The sequence below is a fragment of the Mastigoproctus giganteus genome, chromosome 6 (genome assembly GCF_048544385.1).
Source record: "Mastigoproctus giganteus isolate SK-2022 chromosome 6, ASM4854438v1, whole genome shotgun sequence".
In the NCBI taxonomy this organism is placed as follows: domain Eukaryota; kingdom Metazoa; phylum Arthropoda; class Arachnida; order Uropygi; family Thelyphonidae; genus Mastigoproctus; species Mastigoproctus giganteus.
The window spans coordinates 227,130,444-227,157,910 of record NC_143580.1 but is presented as its reverse complement, the minus strand read 5'-3'; the positions used below and the strand labels follow the sequence as shown (position 1 = coordinate 227,157,910).

The 27,467-nt window shown below is 34.6% G+C and overlaps 1 protein-coding gene across 1 annotated transcript in view; it reads left to right on the top strand.

Annotated features, from left to right (window-relative positions):
- The first annotated feature begins 511 nt into the window (after positions 1-511).
- PolG1 (DNA polymerase gamma, catalytic subunit tam) overlaps positions 512-27,467 on the top strand; it is a 117,551-nt gene continuing 90,595 nt past the window's right edge. Inside the window, exons 1-8 of the mRNA XM_090376447.1 lie at positions 512-796; positions 7,570-7,883; positions 10,397-10,592; positions 15,449-15,574; positions 19,419-19,550; positions 24,983-25,062; positions 25,580-25,762; positions 27,235-27,394. Of these exons, the coding sequence (XP_090232573.1) occupies positions 512-796; positions 7,570-7,883; positions 10,397-10,592; positions 15,449-15,574; positions 19,419-19,550; positions 24,983-25,062; positions 25,580-25,762; positions 27,235-27,394 (1,476 nt within the window). The remainder of the gene's footprint in view (positions 797-7,569; positions 7,884-10,396; positions 10,593-15,448; positions 15,575-19,418; positions 19,551-24,982; positions 25,063-25,579; positions 25,763-27,234; positions 27,395-27,467) is intronic.

Below are 27,467 nucleotides of genomic sequence, written 5' to 3'. Positions count from 1 at the left end.
CTGGGAATCGTTCCATCCACTTGGTATGTATTTGCGACCTGTACGCAAATACATACATTGGTCTCTAGCCTGGTTATTTCATAGAATGCTCGCATGATGTAGGTATTCATTTCAATACTCCAATTCATGCGTTAGCGTCTTCTTCCTTCCTGTGTGGTTATTAGCGCAGTTTCGCAGGAAGCACTTCCAGCACTTAATATTTATGTGAGTCAGGCCCCAGCTATCTAATTCCTGAATTGGTGATGTTGTTTAAATCTGGACAAAAATGTTTGCTTTTTTTATAGCAATCGGCTTATGCAGAAGTAATTCAGATAGTTCCATAAAAATACCCAGCTGCATGTCAGATAATAATAACAATTGCTGGACATTCCACTGTGAGGCGCTTTGTGGTATGTTTATTTCTTCCAAGCGGGAAATTATGACACATGTGGTTCATTTATCCAGCAGAAAGGTGTTTATTGTTTAGAAGCGTGAAATTCATGGAGGTTTACACCCTTTAGTGCCAATAAATATGCTGACTTTAATTAAACGGTTGACAAAGAGTTATTGCTTACAACAACTACCCAAAAATGATCATGGATTTTTGCAATCCCACCCTATAATTGAAGAATTGTGCGCGACGATCTCAAACTCGAAGATTCTGAGCGAAAATGAATCTCGTTTTAATGAAATTAATATTCAGATGTTATCATTTAATCTACACAGGCAGATATTTGGCAAGGTGCAAACAGAAGTTAATTCTGATGTCATAAATATGTGCGTAGAACATCTGAAGGAACATAAATTGTGGAATAAGGTGTGTATTTGTGTTGTGGTTATGCCATTTGCATATCGACATTTAAATGTATTGTGTCAGTGTGCCTAAATTTTTAAGGTTTTGAAATATTGGCACCATATATTGCAGCTTGTGGGGTGTAGTTTAATCTAATTTTACTAAGAACAGGTGCGTAAATTGTTATATTTTTAGTACAGTACTACAATCAGTGTTAGTGAAAAATGAAAAATACTTGGGAATAATTGTGCAGTCAGATATGAAGTTCTCTGAGCAATACAGGCAGACTGAAAGGACAGCTCATGGGGGTTTGCTAATGATATACAGGAACTTTGCTGGCAGGGATAAGGAGGTGATTATCACTTTATACAAGACCATGGTTAAGCTGCATCTTGAGTACTATATGCAGGTCTTGAAGCCTCGCTTTAGGAAGGATGTAGATCTTCTGGAACAGGTGCAGAGAAGGGCAGCCAGATTGGTGAAGGGAACAAAAGGATACTCTTACCTTCAGTTCTGCAAATTGCAGCATCTGGAGATTAGGTACCTGCGTGGAGATTTGATCGAGGTGTTTAGGCCTTGAATGGATTGAGTAGGCTAAATGAGGGAACATAAATTCAAATTGAGGAAGGATGGTTGCAGGATAGACATGTAGAGATTTGCCTTCAGCCAGTGATTGGTTGATTGTTGAAACAAATTTCCATCTGTGGTGGAAGTGGGCAGTTTGAATAAATTCAAGGAAGGATTAAGCAAATTCTTGGAGGGGGAAACTACCCACCTCACTCATTCTTTCTGGATTGGTGAGGTGGGTAGGTTTTTTTTTTTTTTTTGACAATGTTCTATAAGCTTGTTTTCTTGCATCATTTGCTACTTTTGATACTAATGCTAATTATCCTAATTTTTGTTTTTTCAATGCTTATGTTACATCAAACTGACTCAACATTGCACTTGCCACCCATGTCAAATGGATGCACTGCCTTATATTTAATATGCTTCTTAACTAAGAGCATAATTTAACCCCCCACCTTCCCCTGTTTACCTAATTACAAGGCATGGGAGTTTGAATGATAAATTACATGGCCTGGGAATTTCACGGAGGATGCGTAAAGGTCAGGGAATGACCACCGCATATCCCGGAGCAATATGGCCTTAGTTGCTAATGCTCCTAAAAAAACAAATAACAACAACAACAACAACTGGGAATTTCCAGCTCCCCGCACTACCACTGTGAAGAGCTAGAGATCTGGGACCATGTTCTCTTCAACTGCCACTCTTATAGAGATATTGGAAACAATGTGGAATTGGAAATAGGAGAACTAAGAAGAGGAATGGAAACAAGACTAGTCAATACCAAACCCCATTTTACACCTTTCACAGATTTTGCAATAGCAGCATTCAAGAGAAGGAAATCACTTCTATCAAGGCCATAAAAGTGAACAGAACTGAAAGAAAACTAGTACTAAGACAATAATGCAATATCAGGGAAGAAAACCAACTTGTAGGTTTCAAGTACAAGGAAGAAATAACAAGGGGAACTACATTCCCCCTCTGATATACTATTACAGTGATACCTTTCCCAGAGCCTCCATTACAAGCTGCACCACAGTAATGTCTACTGACCAAGACTACCATTCACAAAACTTTTTGAAAAGGAAAGAACAAACCACTTCAACCAAGAAGAGACAAAAGAATGACAACTGCCATCAACTACTGACTATACTGACACTGACTGTTATCACTATAAAAATTAAAAGATGATATCTACTTATAACATCATCAAGTTTTGCCCCTCTTAGACATACTCAGGTCCTATTCCACCTATCCTTTCTGCAAAATATATTTATCATTTCCCTGATAATGAAATCACGGGCAATAACTACCTCTTGTGGGACCATTGCATTCTGCATCGCACAAGTAGCACATTTCAATGAGCCATGATTCAAGAACTGGCCCTGCCAGTTCTCTCCCTAGCTACAGCACTCCTGCTCCTTTGAGCCCATTGCTTTGCTGCTGAGGCATGATTTCTGTTTAAATTCAATTTAACTTGAGAATAATACACTAAACTGGTAGATACCCAAATGCAATGAGATATATTATGCTATCAAGTTTACGTTATATGAATTAGGTTATACTGTTATGTTTGTAGAGTTTTTTAAAAGTAGTATGTTTCATTATAGCCAGAATATGTAAGGAAACCAGGCATTGCTGTTTTAGCCAAAAAAAAAAAAAAAACATTGAATTTTGCCATCCTGTCAACTGCAGACATCCAGGGAGACAGTTTATTCCTCTGGTTCACAACATGCTCATGAAATGTAAACTTTCTGAGGTCTGTCAGCATTCCACAATAGCTTATAATTATTGGAATTTTTTTTTTTTTTTTTGTTTTTTTTGATTGATGCTGTATAAACTTGCTTTCTTACATCATTTGCCATTACTGATGCAATTACTGTTTATGGCCCTCCCTTGTTTTTGATGTGAAAATTCTGCCATCATTCATTTTGCACCCCCCCCCCAGCACCTTATACACCTCATTCAGATTCCTCTGAGATACCTAAATTCCAAGCTCTGTAACTTACATCTTTATAGTCTCTCCTCCTATAAATGATCCTTTGCTATCCTCATCAGTCATCTGTCCTTTGACTCTTTCAAGCAGCCCAGTATCTTTATTTAGATGCAGCCGCCAGACTTGAACACAGTAGTCAAAATGCAGTCTAGCCATTAACTTTTGTAATGGAACAATAACCTTCCTGGATGCAAGTTTCTTTTATTAGATTATGTGTGTTGGACATGAAAAGTGTTAAGGCATTTTGATTATTTTCAGGGACGCAGAGTCTCCTTTTATAACATATAGATTTCAAGTATAAGTAGGCGCCTCCGTAGCCAGATGGGCAGGAGCAGCAGTGCGTAGCACACGCTTCTTGATTAGACCGGGGTTCGAGCCCGTGCCCACCAAATACGGAGGATGCAGAAAGGTCAGGGAATGACCACCACATATCCCTGGAGCAATATGGCCTTAGTTGCTAATGCTCCTAAAAACCAAATAACAAACTAACAAGTAGAAGTTTAGTGCTCCCCCCCCAAGCCCTTATGAGTTTGAGAGACCCATGGAGTAGACTATTTCTCTCCTGAAGCAGTCAAAACAACCTTCTTTCCTTTCTTTCCTTTTAATGTGTTCATCTACACTGAATTTTGGTTTATCGGTGACTTAATTACTCAGCTGTATCTATCCCTTTTAATAATAGAAATGCTAAATGGAAATATGTACAGGTTTTTCAACTCTGAAAAAAATTAAAATTTTGCTAAAATGTATCTATAATATTCTTTCAAAATATAAGATCAGTCTCATAGGTAATTTTTTCCCTCTTTTATGAAATAAAAATACAACCACATCACTTCAAGTTTTAATTGCACAGAGATACACGCAAGCATCTGTGTGTATATGGCTTTCTCCTTCCTACAAACATTTAAATATCATTTTTATAAAATTTTTCTGACTTTGAAGCAAAGAATGTAGAAGAATGCAAGTGGTGATGAACAGTGAAATGGGTAAAATTGAGTTTCTGAGTTAGTTCTTGAACAGGTATAGCAGTAACTTTTTGATGTAGCTATTGGCAGATTGTCATTGAACTGAGTAGGTCTGTCCAAATAGTTTATTCACTAAGTTCCTTGCATTGTGACAGCTTTCTTGTGATGAAAAAATATATCTTGAATATTTTTCTTAGCTAGAATCATGTTATTCCTTTACTTAAATTCATAAAGCATTATATGACTAATGTGTTCTTTTGAGAATCCCAACTTGTTTTTAACACTGGGAAAAGAAAATGGAGCACTGTTAAACTTGCATGCAGACTTATGATTTAATGTCTGCATAAATTATCAGAAATGTTCCTTGTGATGCACAGATACTTGCATAAATATGACAATGCAAAAAATATGATATTACTTTTGGCATGACTTGATATTTTCTAGTGATTCCATTACCTTTTTTGCAATATAAGCATATCTTTGAAATGTTTTGTCTGTAACTTTCCATTTTGAAACAGAAAAAAAATAAAAATGAATGACTGTTTACATCACCGCCACAAAAAAATAAATAGTATACAATGCATAAATATAAATAAATAAATGTAGAATGTATTCACATAAATAAAAAAGATTTCATTGGTTTTGTGGAGTTTTATATATAGTAAAGTATATATAAAACTAATCCCACTAACACTAATCACTAATCCCAAGAACTTTATATAGTAAAGTTCTTGGGATTAGTGTTATTGTATAACACATCATGAATCTTATTGGTTGAAAGGCTGTCATTCCTTGCAACCTTTCATAAATTTCTAGCATTGCCACCCATTTGTGGACTTGAAGTCTTGATTTAAGCATGCTATTGAGCTCCAGGTTTTGTAATTTCTCTGGGTCTTAGAATGTTTTAATTTAGAGGTAGATGTGATTAGCATTAGTAGAGGCATATGATGCAAGAAAGCAAGCTTATGCAGCATCAGCCAAAAAAAAAAAAAAAATTTCTCATTTCACCCATCCATTTGTTCTAAAAGTTTGTCCAGTTCTTCCTTGAATTTATTTAATCTATCAACTTCCACAATGACTAATGGAAGTTTGTTCCAGCAATCAACCACCCGCTGGCCAAAGGCAAATTTCCACACATCTATTCTACAAATGTCTTTTCTCAATTTGAATTTATGCCCCGCAGGTGCGTAATCTGAGCGAGAGGCAGAATGCCATCAGAAGTGAGCTTGCTCAAACTATTCAAGGCCTTATACACCTCAATCAAATCACCACACTGGTGCCTCGTCTCCAGATGCTGCAATTTGCAGAACCCAAGCCTTTATTGCTAAGAGCAACCCTTTGTTCCCCTCACCAATCTCATTGCCCTTCTCTAAACTCGTTCCAGCAGCTCTACATCTTTCCTAAAACGAGGCCTCCAGACCTGTATACAGTACTCAAGTGTGGTCTGACCATTGCCTTATACAAGGGGATAATCACATCTTTATCCCTGCTAGCAAAATTCCTGTATATCATTGATAAGACACCATGAGCTGCTCTTGAAGACTGTCTGCACTGCTCAGAAAACTTCATAATCTGACTGCACAATTATATAATAATGATGATGATGTTTGTTTTTTTAGAATGTATGTAACTTACAAAACTATTTAATACTTGTATCATGAACCACAATGTTTTAAACCAAGAGCCTTTCCCACTGTATGAACTACTTGAAAAATAAACAGGGTCACAAGATTGAGCTAATACAATTTTTCACAAGTGTATCCCTATTTCAAATAAAATAATTGTAGAATTACATAATTTTTTATTATGAAAAATGCATTTGGTAAGTAAACTACTCTAGGGGCTCACATCTGGTGAGTAAGGGCTTGGCACACCCAGGGTCCTGAGCTGGATATCACCATTCTTCTCTTCCTTGGTGATTCCCTACACTCACTCAGGGTGACTCAGAATTTTTTTTTTTTTTTTTGTTGTCTGGTGCAGCAAAAGCCTCAGGCTTCCTTGCACCATTTGGCTAATGATGATGATAATAAGTACATTGAGGTAAATCTTAAGAACTAAATCAGGCAAGTAATTTATGACATTTCTAGAATAGGTGTTCTCCAAAAAAAATTGTACTTTCAGCTCTATGCACCATGATCAACTATTTACAAACCTTCATTTTAAATTATCTTTAATAAAATCCTAAATTGGAAATTAGAAATATTTACAAATAAATACCACAAAATATCACAAAAGTTCTATTAATAATTTTTCCTAATAAATAACATAATTTAACAAATTAAGTATTAATTAGTATTCTAAAAAATGTGCATTTCATTATATCCTTCCTCCAACCCAGTTATCTCCAGATTAGAAATTTCGAAAAGGTGTTGCATTTCTTTGTTTTATTTTCTAATCTTAAGATAACCCTCTAATGTTGCCAACTTGATAAAAGAATAAGTTAAATGACTTGAGAAAATTATACAGGGTGGCCACTGAAAGACTGAAGGGTTTGAAAAAGCCATAACTTGTTCATTTTTAATCTTTTTTATTTCTTTTTTTACAGGTTATAGAGCATCCCTTGGAGATTAAAATGGCTACGTATGATGTCCAGCAATGAGTAAAACTCGTTGGGTTTTTCTATTCCAGTGAAAGATCAATTATTGAAACTCAGAGAAAATACCAGCAATATTTTAAAGTCCTCCTAGCGATAACATGATTCGGAACCTAATCGCGTGGTTTGAAAGAACTGGATCAGTTGACGATCTTCCGGGAAGAGGTCCTAAGCGCACTGTGTGCACTGACGCAGCGGTTGAAGCTGTACGGCAGAGTGTCCTTGAGGATCCATTTGCCTCTACCCGTCGTCGCTCTGCTCAACTGGGCATCTTCAGAACATCGCTTCAGAAGATTCTGAAAGGGTGGTCAGTCTTTCAGTGGCCACATTTTAATCTCCAAGGAATGCTCTATAACCTGTAAAAAAAGAAAATAAAAAAGATTAAAAATGAACAAGTTATGACTTTTTCAAACCCTTCAGTCTTTCAGTGGCCACCCTATATAATTGAAGAGTAGTAGAGTAAAATGGAGTGATGTATAAGTAATTTTACAAGTGAGATTTATTTTGGGTTGATGTAACACAGACATCTTTTATTATCCCATACGGCAGAATTTTGAATGTGAACGTGAGCTGTTTTTACACGGTTTCATTAGATTTATCACTATCATAACATTCTTTGAAATCAGAGTAAAATAATCTAAGATGTAATATATTTTTAATTTTTTTTCTTTTTTAACCACAGGACATTCCAACATTAGCTGATGTGGAACTTTCACTACCTCATTTATTTGGCAAAGATATAGGAGAACACTTTTACTATCTAGGTTTAAAATTTTCTTCACCATACAGAAAGCTTTTGGATAGACTGATTTCCCTCAAGATACCTGATATTCCTAAACAGTGGGAATTTAGACCAGGTTGGACACGTTATTGTGCAGGTGGGGAAGTTGAAGCAGTTGATTATCCTCTAGAGCTCTCAGTAGTGTTTGATGTGGAAGTCTGTATGCAAGAAGGAAATTACCCAACACTTGCAACAGCTGTGTCTAATAAAGCTTGGTAATTTGTTATTTGGATGCTTTTATAACTATGTTAGAAATTTTCCATTTAAAATGAAATTATAAAGTACAAACACATTTTTCGTTTCAAATTTTCAGGAGGCTGGTCTTAGAGGCAGACAGCACTGTTAGGTGTAAGTTTGTGGGCTCCAAGAACAAACTGTGTCATTGTTTGCAACCCTTGTTTTTGCAAAGCTCAATTTTTTTAAGTTTCTTTATTTCAAAATTTGTCTTCATATTTCAATATTTATTAACGTTAGTGGTTAAGAAACAGATTTGTTTTTTAACAGGTTGAGTGAAAGATATGATGTCAGAATTGCCGCATTTTTCGATCCATAAGGTACACTTCAAATAATTATTTCTGGAAATTTGTTTTAAATTCCCCTGAGTCTTATGGTCTCAAATTATTTATACCAGGTGCATGCAATGATGTTTTTATTTCCAGTTTTGGTTAGAGAAAGATGGTAAAGTGGTGGTCATCTGAAAAGCTTGCTCTTTCAGTGTGTGACATGTTCATATCATATGCAATGGAAGCAACGAAAAGGACTGTCCTGAATGAAACACTGAGTTGGTTGTGATTCCAGGTTTTCCAATGCAGCCATTAACAAACCGTTCAAAGTGTTCTTGTGGAATGAACCAAATGTAGGCATCAAATCATGATTTGATACCTACAAGAAGAATAAAGTGATCAACAATTTATAGGTATGGAAGTGGGTGAAAAGTTTGTGGGAGTTAGTGTGAATCATGAGCCAGTTGTCAGACCTTTCAAGGTCTGTGGAATCAGCAATGGCCCCTTATGTCATTGAAGATGATACTTTTTTTTAAAAAAAGTTCAGACTGTGACATCAGGTTGTGGAAGTAAGGACAACAAGTTTTTGCCATTCTACAACTAGTAAGAGCTTCATTCTATGCTGCCATTTTTGTGTAAGCGCTTTTTACATTTCGTTTCAGATATATATGAAATAAAATATTATTTTCCCAAAATTGCCTTCTTTATTTTTGCCTTGCACACAGAGGTGTGATGCAGGTGTAGAGACTCATCACAGCAATAGTAAGAAACTAATCTTGAGGGAGAATTCATCAGTTCTTCAGGATTATGTTCTGGGTAGTGGAAGTAATTCAAGGTCCCAAGGAATTTCTGCTCAAGCCAAAATATTCCTTAGCAGATAGGACCTCAAACCACTGCTGAGAACAAAAAAAAAAGCAGTATCTTTATCGTAATGTGTAGGAAATGATATACATTGCTTAGGAGTTCACTGTCAGAAGTATTTTATGGTGACATAGAACTACAGGTTGCTGTAACCCATGTTACAATGTCCTTCATGCACTTCATATGTAATTGTCAGTAGCATTCAGGAGCAGAGCTTTGTTTTGAATTTGCTTCTAAGAACAGTCTACAGTAGTTTAATGATTACATGGGACTACAGACTGCTGTTTATGAAGTCACATCTTTGTCCATCTTGCACTAGTTTTTAATTGACAGTAGCATCTAGAAGCAGACCTCTGTTTAAGGCACAGCTATTTGACCATGATGACTCTCATCAAACCTTTTTTTAACTCATTTGTGTCATCTTGAAAAGTTTGTATAATGGCTGTGAATTGCATGTATTCTATTCTGCAGTCAGTTTTCTTGTTTTGCTGGACGAACCTGATTTAATCCATGCCCAAGACCAGTAAACATGACTATAATGTGAAAAAGTCCATAACAATTTCTTGTCTTGATAGGAGCCAATCCCAGGCCTTTTACAAATGTGGAAAGGCACCTGTGAAGAGTCTCAAAGTTGCATTTCAAGTTGTATTGTCTTATTGCATTTTAAATATTACTATAGATCAGTTGATCAACAGTCATTTTGACATTGCAGTACAAGTGCCCCTGTTCCACCCAGGGGCTCACATCTGGTGAATATAGACTTGGCACATCCAGGGTCTCGAGCTGGATATCATCATTGTTCTATTTCTCTCTCTCTCTCTCTCTCTCTCTCTCTCTCTCTCTCTCTCTCTCTCTCTCTCTCTCTCTCTCTCTCTCTCTCTCTCTCTCTCTCTCTCTCTCTCATGGGTAACTCAGAATTGTTTTCTTTTTTTGGCTAGTGCAGCAAAAGCCTCAGGCTTCCTTGCACTATAAGGCTAATAATAATAATAATAATAATAATCACTACCTTTTGTTCCAAAAACTAACAAAATAGAACCGAGGTTGTATTCCGTTATTCCATGCACCATTATTCTGGCGTTATGCCTGCTTTAAGCACTCAAATTGTCACATTGATGTAAACAGACAATATGAACCTAGTTCTTATTGTTTGTTTACTTGTTATGGTGTAACATGCAATTTTTACAGTAAAGATTTTTGACTTTTAATTCATTTCTATTATTAACAATATGATAAATGCCTGTAATTTCATTAATTCTTTAATGAGTCTCTTGTTTTAAAGAATTTAGATCGATATTTTCAGACCTCTGTTAAATATTATGTAAATATTATAGTTAAATATTTAACAAATGTTTTCTTTCTTCTAGGTATTCTTGGTGTAGTGATAGGCTTGTAAGAGACCAATTTTCTTGGTCACAAGGAATATCCTCTAGTGATCTTATTCCATTAGAGACTAAGTCTGGTCAAGTGAGACCAAATAATAAAGAACTATGTCCAAGACTTGTGATTGGCCATAATGTTTCCTTTGACAGAGCATATGTGAAAGAGCAATATATATTAGAGGTACGTATGGGTAGTATCAAATCAATTTTCATGCTTTATCACTTGCCCGTGTAATGAAAAATAAACTGATTTTTAACATTTTATTTTCAATATGTGGCGAACTATGACTGTGTGTAATTTGCAGGCAGTGAATCCTACACACTTGTTTGCACTTATAGTGCTAAAAATATATAGTATTGATTACTGCGACTAGTAGCTGTAAACTCTGCTGATTCAATATGACCACCCTGGAGTATAAAAAATATTTATTTATTGTATTTTCTTGTCCCTTATGGGTCAGAGGTATACTAGGTGCAGGCAGTGGTATATTTATCTCTTACCATAGCTGGAGAAATTAGTCAGAATGTTCAGACAGCCTTCTGAAGGAGCTGTAATTCAACCATTTTGGGTCACATGTAATGGAGACAACAAAAAGGACAATTGTTGAGTTAAACACCAAGTTAGCTATAATTCCAGGTCTTAGCCAGCAACCATTGGAAATTTTAATTAACAACCCTTTAAAATATAATATGCATGGAACAACTAAATGGAAGCACCAAATCATGATTTGACATCAACGGGACGAATGATGCGACCAACAATTTCACAAAAGAAAATGCAAATGGGTGATCAAAAATTAGTAATGATGAGATTAACAGCAGTGACAAAGTTTTTGGTGTTCTTCAGTAACATTTTTTTAGTAAGCACTTGAAAATCTCTTTCAAATACAGAGGATACAGGGAATGACCACCGCATATCCCCCGGAGCAATATGGCCTTAGTAGCTAATGCTTCTAAAAAAACCAAATAACAACAAATAACAACATCTTTCAAATATATGCAATAAAATATTTTTTCCTAAAATTTGCCTTCTAAAATGCAGGTGTGTTTTATGGTTCATTGCATCTTATTGTGTCAGGAGAATATGTCAATATTTCCAGACAGTAAGATGCAGAGTGTGTAATATTTCCTTTTATATGGAATGCTGTAATAATATGACAACTGAATTAATCATTACATTTCATTCTGTGCGATATTACATTGAGTAAGATGGTAACATTTAATTTTATCTTCTTTTTTTATTTAGCATACCTACCCTCTCTACTGTTGTTTATATGTAGCTCAGACTATTCTCAAAGTTGCTCCAATAATAATTAATTGATATTATTGCATCTCTTCATTCTGTGTTATATCAATATGCTGATATCATCTCAGTTTTTTTTTTTTTTTTTTTTTATGAAGAATCCTAAACATGAATGGTATTAGAACCTTTAGTACTTAGTAGCATGCATGTGTTGAAGGATGAGAAGATAGAAGTTACTTAGTGACATTAGGCATTAATTTTTGTTAATGTGTAGTAGAAGAATGATATAATATTAGGGTGATAAAAGGTGAATATACAATAGATTTTCTGAATTTATTGCATTTATATGCTTTCTAGCCATTAATATTATATAGTGAGTCTTTTTTTTTTTTTTTTTATTCTTTTGGATATACTGAACTTTTGTTATAGCAGACTTTTATTGTACTTGTAAAAATAATGAATATAAAAAAGAATATGTAAAAGTTGAAGTACACCTAAGTTTCTTCTCTCAGAGCTTAATTTAAGAAGCCAAGTTACAGTGTCACCACTCCTAATTTACCTTCTATTGTACTCTGCTCCCTTAACAATGGTTATTAAAATTTTGAACACAAACTATATTTAGTTTGTTGTTTGTTTGTTATTTGGATTTTAGGAGCATTAGCAACTAAGGCCATATTGCTCCAGAATATGCGGTGGTCATTCCCTGACCTTTACGCATCCTCCGTATTTGGTACTATATTTAGTGTAAAATCTGTTAGCTGAGTGATCACAATATACATTGAGGGAACAGACCAGTGAACTGGCACTAGCAGATTCAAATATCATATACAGTACAGTATATAAAGGTCCAGCTAACCTTCTGAAAGCACTATAGCATTAGTACTATAATGGCTAAATGATGCAAGCAAGTGGAGTTTTTTTGCATCATGAAAAAAAAAAAAAAAAAAATCTGTCATTCATACCTTTCCCATCATTTTGCTCATTCCCTTCAGAGCCTTATATATTCCCTTCACCCCATGATACCTAGTTGCCAAGCTATCCAGTCCACACCTTCTGAGATAAACAGAGTATTCCCAATTCCGTATTACTATTATCTTTTATCAAGGGACAGTGACATCTTTTGCCTTTTACTTCTTGCCGAGGTCTTTTATATATCATAAATAGGATATCATGTGCTTTGCCCCCTCTAAGGGGCTTAGAGGGGGTACAGGTATTCTGTGTGTTATCAGACACTGTCTAAAACACTGATGGATTCAATATCTTTCTATTACAGAAGAAGTCCAGTTGGCCTACCTCCCTAAAATCCATTCATGCACACCTTCTCGATGATAAGCCCTGTTACATCACGTAGGTGGCTTTCACTCCCCCTCTATGGCAGCGAGAGGATCAGAGTGGAAGCAGAGGGTGCTAAGAATCTCTGGGTATGACCAGACTGCCATGCACGGAAACTGAACTTGGCCTGTTACAACATAAGATCGCTCATCGGTGAAGACAGGATATTAGAGCTGGAAAAGGAATTAGAAAATGTGAATTGGAATATCATCGGTTTGGCTGAAAGAAGAAGAAGAAATGAATCACTTATAAGTTTATCAAGTGGAAATCTGCTGTACACCAATGGAAACAGTGAAAGGAGTGGAGTTGGGTTTCTGGTCCATAAAGATATAAAAAGCAACATTTTGGAATTCAAAAGTACATCACCAAGGGTGTCAAGACTAATACTCAAGATTTCTAAGAGGTACAAGCTAAAGGTTATAATGATTTATGCACCAACATCGAGCCATGATGATGAAGAGGTTGAAGAAATGTACACCGAAATTGAGTCTTCTAGATGAGCAGAAAACCCACTACACTATTATTATGGGGGACTTCAGTGCTAAGGTTGGAAAAAGACAAAACAGTGCAGAAAGGGGAACTATAGGAAATTTTGGAATTGGTGAAAGAAATGAAAGAGGTGAAAGACTTGTGGAATTTGCAGAATCTCAAGGATTGTCAGTAATGAACACTTTTTTTTTTTCAAGAAAAGGGTCAACAGAAAGTGGACATGGAAGAGTCCAAATGGATTAACAACTAATGAAATCGACTTCATCCTCACTTACAGAAGATATATCGAAGAATGATGTTACCGTTCTGAATAAGGTAAATGTTGGAAGTGATCACAGAATGGTAAGATGTACACTTGATATAGATGTAGGAAAGGAAAAAACTGACTTGAGTAAATAACACAAAGGTCTTTGAGATAACAGAAGAGGAGAAAAAGCAGTATGTACTGGAACTTAAGAACAAGTTTGAGCTTCTGCAGACTGCTCAGGACCAAGATATTGATGAGGAATATTACATCTTTCTGAAAGTCATAAAGCCCAAGAAACCTATAGGGAAAAAGAAATCTAAAGAAGAAAAAATTAGTCAAGAAACACTTGTTATGATGAACTGAAGGCAACAAATAAAGAGCAAGACAGAATGAAGAGCAAAAAAAAAAAAAAAGAAGAAAACTAAAAGAAAAAAGAAGAAGAAGAGAAGAAAAAGGAAAGAAGAAGAAAAGTAAAATAGTAAAATTTTAAAAAGATAAAAAAAAAAGATTTTCTTTCTTCTCAATTTCTGCATTCCTCCTTTCTAAGTCATCAAAATATTTAATTTCTGATCCTCTGATACACTGAATTGTTGTAGCCACGAATTGTCTTTCACCAAATTATCGCATTCAATGAAATGTCATGCAGCGAATTGTTGTACACTGAATTGTCATGCAGTGAATTGATATGATCCCATTTTGACTAATGAACAAAAGCTGCTTAAACTTAAAGCATGTTATGAACTCATTCAAACTTTGATGACAGTTTTTCCTTTGCTCACTTGAATTGTAACATGATGAGTTGTGGCGATTTGAATATGATCCAATATATTGACAGAGCATGTGTCCTTTTTTGAGACAAAAAATCTTCAAAAATCAGAAAAGTGATATTTCTTTTATTGCAAAGGAGTAAGTCACAAGGAATTTGTTCTTGTAGATAAATCAGTGACTAAGGAGTACTATGTAAAAGTTCTAGATTGTTTGATTAAGAGGATTTACCAAGTAAGATTTGTTTCATGAAAAAAGGGAGTGCGTTTCTATTCCATGATAATGTTAAGGTTCCATTCGGCATTGATTGTCGAGAAATTTTGGCAAAGCATGAGAGTTTTTTAGCTCCTCTCCCCCCCTAATTCTTCTGATTTATCTCTCTTAAACTACTTCTTATTCTCTAAAATCAGATCTATACTGAAGGATGACAATTTTGTGGTGTAGAGGAATTAAAAATAAATATGACAAAGAAATATCCCAATATGGTAATATTGCAACATTACCATGAGAGCTGCCACAAAAACATATAAGCATGCCTGTGTTCTAGTTAAAATTTTAAATGCACACACACAAACACCCTGTATTTATCCAAATTTGTGTGTGCACATGGTGAGTGTGATCTGTTCCATGATAATGTTAAGGCTGCATTATGTTAAGGTTCCATGATAATGTTAAGACTGCCATACACTGGAGTTTCACTCAGATTGGAGTAAATCACACAACAACTTTGAAGGGTTATCAACCCATCTAGAGTGTAATCTCTGCAAGAACTACTGTACTGGAATAATACTAGTATTGTATGGTTATTGTTTTTTTTTTGTGATATTAGTAATTTTTTTTACAGTTTATTATTATTATTATTATTATTATTATTGCATTAATTGTTTAATAGATATGTGAAAATTGTCAAGTTAATTAATATGCATATAATTTGTATTTGCCATTTATTATTTTTCTCTAGGGTACTAAATTAAGATTTCTGGATACAATGTCACTTCATGTGTGTGTATCAGGTTTAACATCATCACAGCAAGCAATGACTTCAGCACACAAAAGTAAAAATAATTCTGAGGCAAACTTTCCATTGGTATGTATATAAATTTTTTGTGAAAAAATTAAGAATTTAATTATGAAAGTATCTTGATATTCTAAATTGCATAAACACAACCTAACTTGATGTTTAAATTTAAAGTACTTTCACAATTTTTTTTTTTAAAATACTAAACTTATAATTATTGTACTAACCCCTGTTTACTTGCATATATTCTCAAATATCTTTCACTAGTCAAATTTTCAAAATTACTTTAATACCATATTAAAGATGTGAATGATTTTTGTTCATTCAATTAAAGAACAGATTGTTGTTTATTCAATTAATTGTTATTTAAAAATTACTGTTAGCAGTTCCTTTACGTACAACACTTGAATTTTTGTTTAATTTAGTTATTAGCAACATCTTTCAGTAGATAGCATTGCTTTATAAAAGCTTTTGATAGACAATATTTCTGGTGTAGACTTTCCATAACAATTGTTAAGTCAAAATGATGCAAGTAAGCAGACTTTTTCTGCATTATCCAAAAACTGCTTCTGGCATGTTGGGAGTTAACTTATTCCAGTATTCAAAGACCCATTGCCATTAGGTGAACTTCTTGAGGTGCAATCTTCTGTTATTCCCTGATATTTTATATTTGTGCTTTGTGGTTCTTATCTTACCTATGAGGGAGAATAGATCTTGCTCATTCATTTTACTCAAACACTTCAGTACGTTATACACCCCAGTAAGATCTCTTCTTAGATGTGTCACCACCAAATACGGAGGATGTGGAAAGGTCAGTGAATGACCACCGCATATTCCCGGAGCAATCTGGCCTTAGTTGCTAATGCTCCTAAAAACCAAACAACAACAACTTCTTAGATGTCTAGTTGTCAAACTTTGCAGTCCATACCTGCAAATTATTGCCATTCTTCATATGGGCATCAATCAACCAGTGAAATACCACCACTTTGCTTATTGGAGGCTTGAAGTGGTGAAACCCATGTTTAGTCTCTAGAGCAAAGTTTCCGGCATCTCCCTCCCCCCATATTTCTCCTTCAACCCATGCATGATACTGAGTACTATAGGTTTTGATGCCTTTCCTGTTTGGGGTTTTCATAAAAAAAAAAAAAAAAAAATTTGCATTGTCAGTAATCTGGTTTCTTCCTTTTCTATGTCTTTTTGTTTTAGGTATGATCTGCAGACTTGAATACAGTAATTCAAATGCAGTCTAATTATCATCTTATAGAGGGATATTGACATCCTTTTCCTTGCTATCAAAGGTCCTACCATTCATGGACAGGACCACCCCAATCTGCAAAAGGCAAATGGGAGTGAAGTGCCTCCATAATTAAGTATTGCTAATTTTCATAAATGATATTGACAAGCATATCCAAGAGAAGCAGTCAAAGTTTGCTGATGATTTGAAGGTGGGAAGAGTAATTAAAAGTTGCATGTATAGTCCATAAAAAAAATGGCAACTAGAGTTTAATGCTTCTAAATACTGCATACAGATCTGCAATCTCATTTTAAGAAGTTTATGGATCTATTGGAACACATGCAGAGAAGAGAAGCAAGATTAGTCAAGGACACAAATGAGTGCATTAGGCTCCTGTAAGGAGGCCTGATTGAAATGTTTAAGGCTTTAAATGGATTGAGTAAACTAAATGCTGATGGCATCCTTACCCATCCTTGGACAATATACATATGAGAACATAAATTGAAAAAAGAATGGTTACAGAATAGATTGAATAAATTTAAGGAAGAATTAGAGAATTATTACAGGGGCCGGACAGATGTGGTTGTTTTTTTTTTTTTTCCTGTTGTATGTGATTGCTCCCTTGCATCATTTGCTGCTACTGATATACTAATACTAAATACAATGTTATGCATTTGGGGTACTGAAATCAAAGTAGTCATTTATAAAAGCTAGGGGAAGAGGAACTAAAAGTGGTTCAAGCGGAAAGAGGCTTAGATGCATCTCACATGTAGTAGTAGTAGTGTATATATATATACAGGGTGATTCACTACCAGTGCGACAAACTTGCAGGAGGTGTAGGGGGCACAAAGACGAATCGGAATCACATAGCATTGTAGGGTCTGAAATGCCTTCGTCATGCGGTAGGTAGAGGACGTTGAACGGGAGGTCGCGTGAACAGCGATCCCGCTGGAAGTCAGCATTTGCGAACCGGTTCCCGAGGCAGTAGGATGGACGAGTATTCAAACGTTGAACTGGCTGACATGCACCTTGCATATGGAGCTGCGGACTGTAACGGTTGAGACTGGTTGTTTCACGAGAGGTACCATGAATCGAGAGCGAATGACGAGGATGCCAGACAATGAGGAGAATGTCCTACGTCTTGCAGAAAGCAATCGACTCGAGCGATAGGCCAACGATTGGGTATTTCCCAATCCACTGTATGGAGGATACCGTCAACAAACCAAATGAGTTCATACCATTTGCAACGCGTCCAATCATTGGAGCCTGCGGATTATCCACTCCCGAGGACTTTTGTTACTTGGTTTCTTCAACAGAAATGGTTCGCAAATGCTGACTTCCAGCTTGATCGCTGTTCACGCGACCTCCCGTTCAACGTCCTCTACCGCATGACGAAGGCATTTCGGACCCTGCAATGCTATGTGATTCCGATTCGTCTTTGTGCCCCCTACACCTCCTGCAAGTTTGTCGCACTGGTAGTGAATCACCCTGTATATATATGGTGAGTATATCTTGACTCTGAGATGTTTAGATCTTAACAGTGCTTACCTACTCACCAATGACCCCATGCAGGTTAAAAACTGGCAATCTGAATAGTATTATAGACTTTAAATAAACAGCAATATACTTTTTCATTGAGCAATGGTTTTTATTTAGAGTAGTGAAATATCAAAACAACTCTTGGCAGAGTGCTTCCGTGCATGCGGTCAATGCGTTAAGTAGCAAACCTAGTTTTATTATTGCTACTTACAGAATGAAGCTATGCCCTACTTGTACGATACTTTTCATATTCTGTATTTCATCAGTAATATTTACTCATATCTTTAATGTGGTAAGAAAGGACTTCTCCCGAGGAAGAGATTTTAGCCTAATAACAAATAATTTAATTTTGTTGATAAATATTTTTGAAAAGTGGACCATGTTGAAAGAAATTTGCGATTGCATGATTTAATTTACTTCTAAACATACATGCAAAGTAATCATTTTACTTTACACAGAGGTATGCCATATTCTGTGATTGACCTGTCTGTGATATTTGTGATCTATATGGATTGTAGATCTGTGGAGGGTGGTTATAAAGGTCAAATATAAGTTCAGTGGCTGGTTTATTTAATCAGTAAATTCCCTTCGCAGGACCATGCTTTTTATATATACAGTATATCATTTATATCACTTTGTTCAATTTTTCTGTCAAAACAAGGACTCCATGAAAGTATAGTGTTTTGCCACTTGACACTCATTTGGAGAAGTCTGTGTTTGATTCCTGTTGATGACTAAAGGAATTTCTAACGTCCTCTTCAATCAAGGCCATAGTTGGCTGATCTGTGGTGGAGGGAGTAGGGTTCTCCCTGTGAGTTGTTCTAAGTTTTTCAGCATGCACAACATACAAATCAGCCCATTAACATACCTCTGGAGACATAATGTACTTATACAGATCTGAGTTATGCTTGGGAGCCATTAATATAATAATCTGTTGTCAAAAGAACCAAGGAAATAGTTATGGGAAAAAAATGTCTGAATTTGATTATGTATAATGAAAGTAATAAAAACACTCATGAAACTACTGGTTATGCTACTAGTTCAACTTTTATCATTGTGCATATGATATCCTGATTTATAATATTAACTAGCATATAATACATATTTTATGAAAATTTTAATAATATTTTTCTCTTTTAGAAATGGATGTATGTTAGTTCATTAAATAACTTAGCTGATGTTTATTCCTTATACTGTGAAGGCCAGTTAAAGAAGGAAACAAGAGAAATGTTTGTTTCTGGAAGTTTAGCAGATATCAGAAATAGTTTTCAGGTAACTTTGAAAGAACATTACACTGATAAAATAATTATTAGAGTTTTTGTCTTTAAAAGCATTCCTGTTATGTATTGTGCCCTCATTATGAATTTAAAGATCTTGTCATTGAATCTAGCCATTAATATTTCTATGTTTTATTTATATTTTATTAAAGTACAGAGGTCTGAAAGTAAGTAAACATATTCAAAATTAAATAATCTTGTATCTGTCAACTTCTCTGTTTTTCCTGGAATATTTCTAGAGAAATCTGTCTTTTGTAAAACTGTAATTTTATACAAAGTGTCACTCTCTTCTGGAGTCATCAAGTTTGTTTTTTAAGTGTATACCTATCAAATTTGTCAGTGAGCTACCTGATTATCAGTTAGCTACCTAATTTATCAGGGAGCCTCAAAGCTGCTTTTAGATAGGTCTTCTGAAATTTGGCATAGCATATGCTGAGCATGTAATCTATAATTTATTTTGGTTTAGTCCATCAGACAGCACTACTTCCATGTCCTGTATGACAGTATAGTGGCTTTGCTATTTTTTACTGGTTTGGAGAGCCTGAGTTCAATTTTTATTGGGAAGTGGGAGAATTCTTAAAGGCTGTTCATTTGGAGCTGTAGTTTTATGATCTCAGATCCCTTTCAAATTACAGAAAAGTGGCTGTAATTTGAAAGGTTTCCCTTTCAAATTACAGGCATTTTCCAGCTTACATAATACTCTACTTACAGAAATTCGACTTTAAGTTTTTGCCGGTCGGTGCAAACTTAAAAAATCATGGAAACGTTTTGCATCCTGTAGGAATAAATGGAGGTATCATAAAAATATCATGTGAACCCAATAACATGTTTTTTTTTTTTTTTTTTTGTAATTCATTCCAAGTCCTTGGAAGGTAAAAATTTCACTACGTTACTCAGCTATTTTTCTCTCTAAATGGTCATATTTATAATGGAAATTGCACTACACTTTCATCATTATCATATGTTTCGTTATAAGAATCAATTTTGGACACCTTTGTGATATTTTTCTAAAACATACTTCTGGAGCTCACTACCATAAAACAATAAAAACAATTTGCACTTTCCGGTTTATTGGGTTTTTCTGTTAGCGCAATCTATTATAAATGGTATCTTATTGCATTTGCAATAATACCGATAACTGGAATTGTGTGGGTTTTTACGTTACGGTATTATAGTGAAATGAGTTCCCCTTCGCTGAAATCTTCAGTCATATAAAAAACATAAGTAAATAAATTTTCAGAATCTTCTCTTCATTCCTATTTACTTATTACAATGGTGAAGGGAAAGGGACCAACGGAAAGTGCAACTGCTGGCAGTGTTAGAAAATGAAACAAAATTGATTTAGAAATGAAGATGATTAAGATTAATTAAGAAGTATGAAAAGTGGACAAAGTTTGTCATCTATTGCACGGAATTAGGTCTTGCTGCTTCAACAGTGAATACTATTTTAAGGGACAGTGCGTGTATAAAAAGAACATGTTAAAGGATCAATGCATTTAAGATCAACAGCGATTACAAAACAGCGTTCAGGTGCTATATCAAAGATGGAAAATCTATTAATAATATGGATGGAAAATCAGATTCAGAAGCAAGTACCCCTGAGTCTAATGGCCATTCAAGCAAAAGCAAGAAGTATTTATGAAGATATTAAGGATAAGTACAGCAAACCCCAAGCCAAATTCGTGACAAGCAATGGGTGGTTTAATAGCTTCAAGCATCGCGCTGGTTTCAAAACATTAAAGTATGCGGTGAAGTCGCCAGTGCCGATTCTGCAGTTGCAGAGAAATTTTGTGATGTGTTGGGAAAAAACCCCTTCTAAATCTCCACAACCCTTAACTTCTGCAGTGGCATGCTTATCAGCTGGAGAGTTAATTCTGGCAATGATGCTTGAAAGGTAAAACTTGCTGACATTATGCTTGTCTCCTCTCTATTTTTGTAATTTTATAACTTTAAAATTTTTGTAATTTTGTACACTTTTGTAATTTTCCCTGCACATGAGATAAAAAAATTGAATAAATAATTCTGTTTACATGGTTGAACATTTCTTTTTTGCTTCAATCAAATTCAGCATGCATAGTTGCAAGTACTGCATAAGCATTTGGGGAAATTCCGACTTACATAAAATTCAACTTACATAAGAGTTCTGCAGAACGCAACCCTTACATAAGTTGGGGAATGGCTGTATTTAGTGTTTGAACAGCACGAAAATTCTGTCTCTGAATACACGTACAGGCATAATAAATGATAAAACTATATCACAGATTTTGGCTTCTTGAACTTGGATATAATAATAACTTGCGCAAGCAGCCTGAGTAGCCAGTGGGCTAAAAAAAAATTCCAGACGACAGGATGAATGCATTTATGTGTTCTATATATATACTTGTCTAGTTTCCCTATAATATTTTGATAAATTTTCCTAATTATTTTCTCTTGTAAAAAAAAAAAAAAAAAATTGTGAATATGCAGCTTTGATTTATTTTCTGTGAATATTTTATTCTTCAGATATACTAGACTTCTCAACCCTAGGCCAGAATTCTTACAATATTCTTCTTATTCACCCAACTTTGCATTACCAAATAATTTTTTGTAATTTTACATAAACTAAAGGGATCTTGAAGTTTTTTTTTACAAATGTAGATGAGCAGTGGAGAAAAAAAAAGTGCAAATAGCCAAGGTCATTGCTTTAAAAAATTTGACACATAATTATCTCTAAATATTTTATTTGTTAAATCCAATCCCGGAACACCAATCCAACCTATATTCCTTATGAACTAAAAATACTGTAAAAATAAATTATCAAATTCATGTTGTAAATGCATTCCTGGGCAAATAGCCTTTTAATAGCCTATAAAGGCTATTAAAATAGATTTTTCCATAGACACAGCATCATAAATGGGAGTTGCAATCTTGGACAACATTAGCTGCAGTTTTAGAAAATTCTTTAAAAAAAACTTTAACAATAGTCCTTATCATTTTGTCAGAAAATGAATGAATCTTTGCAGTGTTGACATTATGTTTTCTAGGTTAAAAAAACTTTGCTAGCCTTCACAGCTAGCACAGTGATACAAGTTAGGACTGAATTTGAGTGCCTGCAGTTCTACCCAAACGTGATAGAAGGGAGTACATGTTGAGAACCTTGTCAATTAATTTGATCCTGGAAAGAACATGCAAGGCCCATGGGGTAAAATTTTAGGTTTTAAAATCATAAATTTTATGTTATTTTACAAAATTTGTGTTAAATCTTAGTTAAGAAGCATATTGAATCTAAGGCAGTGTACTGGTCTTTGTGGGTGACCAGTGCAATGTTGAGTCAATTTGATGTGACAAAAGCACGGGGGGGGGGGGGAACAAAAATGGGAGTAGGAATATGCCTGGGAGTAGGCTTAATGATGTGTTTAGTATACCAAACAATAATACAGAGAAATAGAGTGGGCCAGTAAATCAGAATGTCTTATAATGGGATTTTAAATTTCCAGATGTTGAGTGGAATTTGTGGTTTTTGTCACTCAGACATTAGCAAGACTTTTGTAGATTTATTGGATGACTGTTTTCTACAGCAGCATGTTAAAAAGGCAAAAGGCAACAAGAGGAAGCAGTACTCTTGATCTGTTTATCAACAGTGATTCTTCATGTATTAAGAATCTACAGGTAATAGACCCACTGGGTGGCAGTGATCACAGTGTACTAATGTGGTATTTAATTAAAAGACATAACTCAAGGGTAAAGGGAAAGGCTTTTGCTTTTGTAAGGGTGAGTCTCAGACAGTTTTTAAATTGTGTGCAGTGATATCGACTTATAATGTTACCAACAGAAAATTATAAATAGGAAGTATTCAGAGAAGTAAATCATAAAAGCTACTGGATTTTCATACCAACTAAGAAATACTGTTCAAGGCTTAGGCCTAAATGGAAGTCAGATGAACCGATGAGACTTATGTCAGAGAAGAAAAATGCATGGATGCATTGTAAATTATTAGGTGATACAGAAGCCTATGGTATATTTAAACTAGTCTGTAATCAAGTTGCAAAGGAGGTTAGGCAAGTGAAGGCAGATTACAAGAAGAATCTGGCAAAGAACGGCAGCAAAGACTTCTGTGCCTATAATAACAGTAGAAGGAAGGTGTTGAATCACATTGGGCCACCTGATGTTAATGGGTTAACTGTTGATGTTTCTGCTCAGGTTGCTGATAAACTGAATAGGTATTTCGCATCTATATTGACACATGAGAAATTCTTTAGGGAAGGGATCGCCAGAAGTTTATCAAACTCTAACAGGGAACAAAATGGTTTTGTGGTAACCAAAAGGAAAGTGGAAGAGAAATTGTTGAAGTTAAACATAAAAAACATGCCTGGGGTGATGGGATTTATCCAGTTATATTAAGGGAGGGAGCAAAGGAGGTAAGTAAGTCCATAGCCATAATTGTGAGATCATCCTTGGATTGAGGGGATGTCCCTATGGACTGGAGATGCATGAATGTATCCCCCAATTCACAATGCGTGATCAAATGGTGACATGAGTAATTACAGACTCGTGAGCTTAGCATCTGTTCCTGGGAAAATAATGGAGTCACTGGTTAAAGAAATAATTCATCTGGACGTGAATGCAATTATACTGTAGTTACAGCATGGATTTGTTATGGGGCAGTCTTGTCTGATCAATCTGATTGGATACTGTTATGCAGTGACAAAGGAAGTAGATATACAAAATAATTTTGATATCATATACTTGGATTTCAGGAAGGCTTTTTATACTGTTGCACATAAAAGACTGCCATACAAACGAGCAATGTGACATTAAAGGCAAGTTACTGCTGTGGAAAAAGGGATTGGGCAGTGGGAGAAGACAGAATGGTTATCACTCTCTTATCAACTCATCTGCTCTGCTCAGAAAGCTTCATGTCTTGACTACACATTTACCCCCAGGTCTTTTTTATTTCTACTAACCTGAGCATAGTAACACACAGTTGGTATGTTATTCTGTGATTACTGCTACCCATATGCAGTGCCTTGCATTTATCAATGTTAACTTCAGCTGCCATTTCTCAGTCTATCTGCCTGCTCTCTTGCAGCATAAGCCTCAAGCTTCCTTGCACCATATAGCTAATTATAATAATAATATGTTTGCACATCTCTAGCAACTGTTCCTGGATCCAAGGATACTCTTATAATTATTGCTAAAAGTTTTCTTGCCTCTTTTGCTGCTGCACTCTGCTTTTGTCCAGTACAGCAATTTAGTAAAGAAGTAAGATATTACTTCTTTACTAAATTGTTTTAGGTTTAAAACAATATATTTCAAAAAAAATTTATACTGTAGACTTTGAAAATGGATAATTTGGTCATTGAGGATATTAGAATTATAAATTTTTTTTATTATAAATTCTAACTTTCTGAGTTGTTTAGGTTCATAACTTTTTATTTTCATTTTTAGGATTTGACATCATATTGTGCTCATGATACTTTGGCAACATACAAAGTTCTTCAAAAATTGGTACCCCAATTTTATGAGAGGTAAATAATTTATTTTCAATTTATTTTTTTTACATTTTTGAAACAAGCTGTATTCTGTAGTGCACTATTTTACCAAAAGTATTGGGATATTTAAAGAAAAAGCAATGGTTTACAATTCTTTTATGGCAAGCTGTCAATAGAAATATATTCCCAGCAGAAAAGCTTTTAATTGTGCAAATGACAAAAAAAAAAAAAAAAAACTATAAATATTTTCTGTTTTTTTTTATGATAGTTATTACAAAACTCTTGTAGCAGTATTTATGTAGATACTGTGTATGATAAAATGACAATAGAAAAAATATTTACAAAAAAAATTTTGACCTATTAGTACGCCAGTAAACAATTTTATGTGAACATTTATTTCTGTTATTTTGAAATAAAAATTAACATTGTTTTAATAAACAATTAATGAGGAAGTTTATTTTCTAAAAGTTTCGTTAATTTTTGATGCACCAGTATGTTATTTTAAGCAAGGTATTTCTGTCTCATAAAAGCTTCTTCATTTTTTTCCTTCCAGATTTCCTCATCCTGTTACATTTGCTGGGATGCTAGAAATGGGAACAACTTATCTACCTGTAAATCAGAATTGGGAATATTATTTGCAAGAAGCACAGGCAACTTATGAAGACCTGCAAAAAGAACTGAAGTTGTCACTCATGCACTTAGCTAATGATGCCTGCAGTCTTTATCATGACAATAGGTAAGATAGTACATGGAGTAAACTTTGAATGTTTATATGAGACTGTACCTTTAAAAAAAAATTATCATATTAAAGCTGAGAAAAACACAAGTGAAATAACCTCATCAGATCTACACTGGTTACATGTATTAGCATATATGCATAATGTGTGCCTATTTTCTTCACCATATCTGTCCATTCTCATGTAACAACTTGACTCCCAGTGGACAGATTTTCATGAAATTTTATATTTTGAGCCTTTTAAAAAGATTGGCCAAGGCCATTCCAAACCTCATTCAAATCAGATCAATAGAAATCTAACATTTTTTTTTTTTAATTTTTTAAACATCAATTTGGATGTTCATGAAATCCACTGCTCTTTCATGAAAATATTTTATACCTGTGATTGCGCACTTGTATAGACATAATGAATGGCATAACATATTCTAAGAGATGATGAGGAACTGTAAAACCAATAACTATCTAAAGCAGGATAAATTAGCATTAGTAGGGGCATACGATGCAAGAAAGCAAGCTTATGCAGCATCAGCCAAAAAAAAAAAAAAAAAGCTCCAATTTTACCCCTCTGTTCGTTCCAAATTCCTGTCCAGCTCAGCCTTAAATTTATTTAGGCTATCAACTTCCACAATAAAAGATAGCTGTCTGTTCCACCAATCAACTACTATAATAATAAATTGGTCAGACAAGACTGCCCCTTAAGAAACCCATGCTGTGTCCGAGCTATAACTGAAGTCTTGTCTAGATGATCCTGCAATGCTTCTTAGCATTAATTTTGCAGTTCATTAGGTCTCTACAAAAATTTTGCAGTTCATTAAGTCTCTACAAGTAATACCATCTCATAAAAGCTTCTAGTAGTTTTCAGGCAGGTTGGTTTGTTTTATTTGGATTGTACAAGTTAACTAGATTCCTTTCCTTGGGGATTGACTGAACTCATGGGAATTCTTAGATTAATGGATTAGACTAGTTTAGAGAACAGTATAGTTCATTTTTTAGTCCGTTTAGGCTTTTAGACCAACATGATTTTCATTCCACCCCTCCTGTCATTTCATCTTATCTTTGTTCATATATTTATTTTAAAATTTTATTCTAGAAACCCTGAATTGGTTGATTTGTTTTCAAGGGTATATGCCACAAAATGTACATCCTGGGAATGTCACCATGTTTAAAAAATAATCTTGCTTTTATCGCAATAACTCTAGCTTATACTGCATAATTTTGTTTAAATTTAACTTTTATTGTATTTCTCCTGCCTTTAATATACTGTATAAAGAAATTTTATGAATATCTTGTTAGTTGTTCCTTAATATTAGTAAATCTGTTTTACAAGGTTTAGCAAAACGTTGATTTTCCATGATTTTAGTTCCATATTATAATCTTAAGGCAAGAGCTCTTATATTGCATATTAATCACATTTATAACTATATTCTTTTTATTTTACATTTTTTCATTTTAATAAAATTTATTATTATTAGATATAAAAATGATCCTTGGTTATGGGATCTCGACTGGTCAGTTCAAGAGGTAAAAATTAGAAAGAATTCATCACAAATACAAACGAAAGAAAAAACACAGAAGTCAAATGGAATAGATCAAATTATCAACATGGATGGTGTCACTGATGAAAGTTTAGAGGTATTTAAAATTGAATGCTTGTCTTGCTATTATTGGTTTTGAGCTTATTCAGGTTCATTTCAGAATAAATAGT